General features: G+C 39.4%; 1 protein-coding gene across 1 annotated transcript in view; it reads right to left on the bottom strand.

Annotated features, from left to right (window-relative positions):
- LOC123985711 overlaps positions 1-2,974 on the bottom strand; it is a 30,062-nt gene extending 27,088 nt beyond the window's left edge. Inside the window, exons 1-2 of the mRNA XM_046073519.1 lie at positions 2,888-2,974; positions 1,644-1,739 (exon numbers count right to left, since the gene is read on the bottom strand). Of these exons, the coding sequence (XP_045929475.1) occupies positions 1,644-1,730 (87 nt within the window). The 5' untranslated portion in view covers positions 1,731-1,739; positions 2,888-2,974. The remainder of the gene's footprint in view (positions 1-1,643; positions 1,740-2,887) is intronic.
- Between the last annotated feature and the right edge of the window lie 1,082 nt (positions 2,975-4,056).

Below are 4,056 nucleotides of genomic sequence, written 5' to 3'. Positions count from 1 at the left end.
TGTTACCAACCGTTTCTTTTGTAACTGTGGTCCCAGCTGCCTTCAGTTGATTCATCAGTTCCCCCCTTGTGGTTTTGGGATGATTCCTCACCGTTCGCATGATCAGGGACACCCCACGAGGCGAGATCTTGTGTGGAGGCCCAGACCGAGGGAGGTTGGCGGTGGTGTGGTGCTTCTTCCATTTCCTGATAACTGCACCGACAGTTGATCTTTTCTCTCCAAGTTGCTTTCCGATTCTCTTGTAGCCCATCCCAGCCTTGTGCAGATCAACAATCTTGTCCCTGATGTCCGTAGAAAGCTCTTTGGTCTTGCCCATGGTGGTGATGTTGGATGCTGGTTTTTTGGGTGTTGACAGGTGTCTTTTATACAGGTAACGAGGTGAGGCAGGTGTATTTGATGTAGATAATTGGTTGGGATTGGGGCTGTGTCTTAAAGAAAGACTAACTGGCTTGTAGGAGCCAGAATACTTGCTGTTTGGTAGGGGGTCATATACTTGTTTTTCCTCATCAGATGGTTATCAATTTTAATAAATTCATATGATGTAATTTTCTGGAATTTTCTTTGGGATTCTGTCTTTCACTGTTAGAATGTACATATGATTAAAATTGTAGATTGTTGCATTCTTTGTAAGTGGGCAAACCTGCAAAATCAGCAAGGGGTCAAATACTTTTTTCCCCCACTGTATGTCTCATCTCATTGTATGACGGGTCAATCAAATCGCCAAACTCACGGACTAATTAGCTGGAGAACAATAACCGCACCAATATACATATACAATTACAACCGCTGACTTACTTTAGCACACAGTCTTTATCGCCGTCTAGTGGCCGAATTGTAGTAGTTATACAGATATGCCATTTATCAAATGAAAAGTCTGCTCAAAAGAAATCATTCATCACTGCATATTCACTGTATTTATCAATATTTCAATGTTATGGAAGCTTTATGTAATTTGTAACGTGGTTGTATGGACATAAATAGTGTTTTGAAGAAAACTCAACATATAAACAGTAAATACGTCCAAAACACAGCCATTCGCCTGGGTATATTTCTTAGAATTGTATAATAACTGTTGCATTATAATCTGCAGGATGGTGGTTTCACTGTTGATATTGCTATTAAAATATAGATTTTATAGCAGGCAAGGATGAAAATATATTTTCCTTTATTGCATCTCCATTTCCTCTGTAATGGCAAAATAAGTTAATTTGGATTCATATTCCTTAGCTTCTGACCTATCAAAGGAGACCAGAATTATGCATCTAGGCCTAATGGTTGAGGAGTTATTTCTGATTAATTTTGGGTATGTTATTTTAGGCGTTTTTCCTAGAAATAGGTGGTAGTTTCTCACAGGATAAGCAATAATAATAGCAGCAGACATTATGTATCACTCTGAGGTACATCTAGTCTATTTAGTCTATTTAAGTCTAAATAAGAGGCAATCAACTGCACCATACTGTATACTACAGGTTAAGAATTTACTACTTTTTCCCTGAATGAGCTAACATTACAGCAGATTCTTCATTAGGGAAATTACATCCATCCATCGTCAACCGCTTATCCTGCGTACAGGGTCGTGGGGGGCTGGAGCCAATCCCAGCTGAAATTATATGTATATAAAATTAATATTTTCTAATGGATACCTTGTCATTTTTTAGTTTGTGCAAAATGTCTTGTTCAATTCCACGGTCTTGCAGAAATTGCAGTAAGGGGTCATCCTGCCCTTCCATTTTAGGAATCTGTAAAAGAACAAACGTCATCAGACAAAAATACAAGAAAAGTTGACTGAACTAATTGTTCATAACCACAACTGGTTGATACAAGCTAGTTATCAGAAACGAGTGTTCAGAAGTTTAGGAATTTTCACCACTTAGTTTTCCTCCATCTATATAAGGTAATTTTCAGGAAAGCAAGCTTTGCTCCCCTTAATAAGGGGAGCATGCTTTATTGACATTAATCTCTATATTTCACTAACATCATGGATCATGCTGAGCGTCAGACATTCAGCCAGAGGGAGCGCTCACTGACCGTCCGCAGCGGGCCAGTCGCTCCGCGACTCCTGTCCCTGGTCCGCCCCACTCCCATCGCCGGTACAGGATTGTGTCGCTAGAACGGCCGACGCGCTGTGAACGGTTCGTGTTCGTTCCCTCTGGCTACATGAATATTCGGCCTACGTATGATCCATGCGCTACTGCAGCTGGATCTCCCTACAGCGCCACGCAACTTTCTAATCTAAATTATTCCCTCTCACGGAGAAAAGAAAGGTCAGATCGCAAACACACCCACAGCTGTTGTGTCAAGCGTAATTGTAGCAAAATTGCTAGGCTACATATGATGATAATAATAATCATAATATAATTAAGACAAACATGCCTCATACTCTCACTGTCAGCTAGTAAGGAGTCTAGTCTACTAGCACAGTCAGCACAGTCACAGTCGAATCTTTGAGTTTTATATTGAGTTTTTACGCAGAACCTTACTCGGCGAGCATGTAGAATTCGGCATAAATGTCTGAAGAGGAGATGTTTGATAGCGCTAATCGCCTTCACTTTTCAGCAGTTGGAAGCGTTAGGATGCTAGCCTCACATTCACCGACTGCCTATGTGGTGATTTTAGACGACTTATGTAACGTTGATTCTCAATTTTCAAATTTCTGAGCTGTAACGTTCACTTACATGTTAGGTAGCAGATGGGGCTGTCTGATTAAGTTACAAACCTGGCAGGCTACGTTAGCTTTAGCCTACTGGACAGTTACCATGATTAGCCTAAGTTGCACTAAACAAAGCATGTTCTAAGCTGCCATGTCGCATCCTTTTCCCAGCATAACCTCATGTGTTAAAGTCAAAGTATGAAGTGAAATCATTTTTGTTGTTGCTACAACACCCACCTGTAGTTTCCTCTTGGAGGGAGCTGCCAGGACTGCTCTCCTTCCTGGTGTCGAATGGTTGCCGTCAAATGAGCCGTCCAGATTCCTTAAGGCCACAGGCCTTGACACAACATTGCAGCCTCGCAAAATTAATTCGTGGCCTCAAAAAAATAATTTGTGGCCTCAAAATAATAATTTGTGGCCACGAATTAATATATTTTCCGTTAATGTCACCAGGGGGGCTCCGTAGTTTTCTTATTTATCAAGAAGTTTAAAAGTGATTTCTGTTTTCTACAAGAGTCTCATTGCACCAAGACTTGAAGGATGAGCTCATGGATCTGAAAGGTCAGCTGGTGTTACTATTTTGAAAGACAACTTTCCTGGTGGGATTATTCACCATTGCGACGATAGTGCTCTCTGTTTGTCTAAAAACATTTATTATAATTAACATCTACGGTTAGAATACTGGCTCTGAAAATTATGTTTTGCTGGATATACTAAAAAAGAAAACACTTCACTTGTTGAACAAGTTCCCTAATTCTTTTTAGATTTTTGGAGGAGACTTTAATGTTGTATTAAACAGTAATTTGGATAGATATCCACCAAAGAGATCCAATCTAACCAACTCGCACCTTAAAGATCTCATGGAAAAATCTAATCTAATTGTGATCTAAAAATGATATTACATATCTAATTGAGTCTCACTGGGAAGAAGCCTGTAAGAAAAAGTCATTTGGTCAACAATGGGAGCTCTTAAAATTTGAATTAGGCAAATATATGAGATCCAATGGCAGCAACTTAGCCAAACTTAGATGACAGGAAGAAGATAGGCTGTTACTGATAAGACTACCGAAAACTTTTTTGAGGAGGAGTTACTTCAGCTTAGTGAATGCCAAAATAAGTTAGATGACATCTACAGACAAAAGGCTCAGGGGGCTTTTGTGAGATCAAGAAGGAAGTGGTTGGAAGAAGGTTAGCAAAACTCTTATTTTTTTTTGTTTAGAAAAATCCAAACTCAAAAAATCATCCATTGACACTCTAAAAATGAATGGCCATCTCGTTACTGATCACAAAGTATTTGCTTGCTTTTGCTCAGAGTTTTATAGTAAACTTCAAACCTCCAACTTCTCAGAAGATAAAACTTCTCAACTTCTATTAAAACTTGTAAAACAATTTCTGAACTATAGAGC

The sequence above is a fragment of the Micropterus dolomieu genome, linkage group LG02 (assembly GCF_021292245.1).
Source record: "Micropterus dolomieu isolate WLL.071019.BEF.003 ecotype Adirondacks linkage group LG02, ASM2129224v1, whole genome shotgun sequence".
NCBI classification, from domain to species: Eukaryota; Metazoa; Chordata; class Actinopteri; order Centrarchiformes; family Centrarchidae; genus Micropterus; species Micropterus dolomieu.
This window is presented reverse-complemented; position numbering and strand designations above follow the sequence as displayed.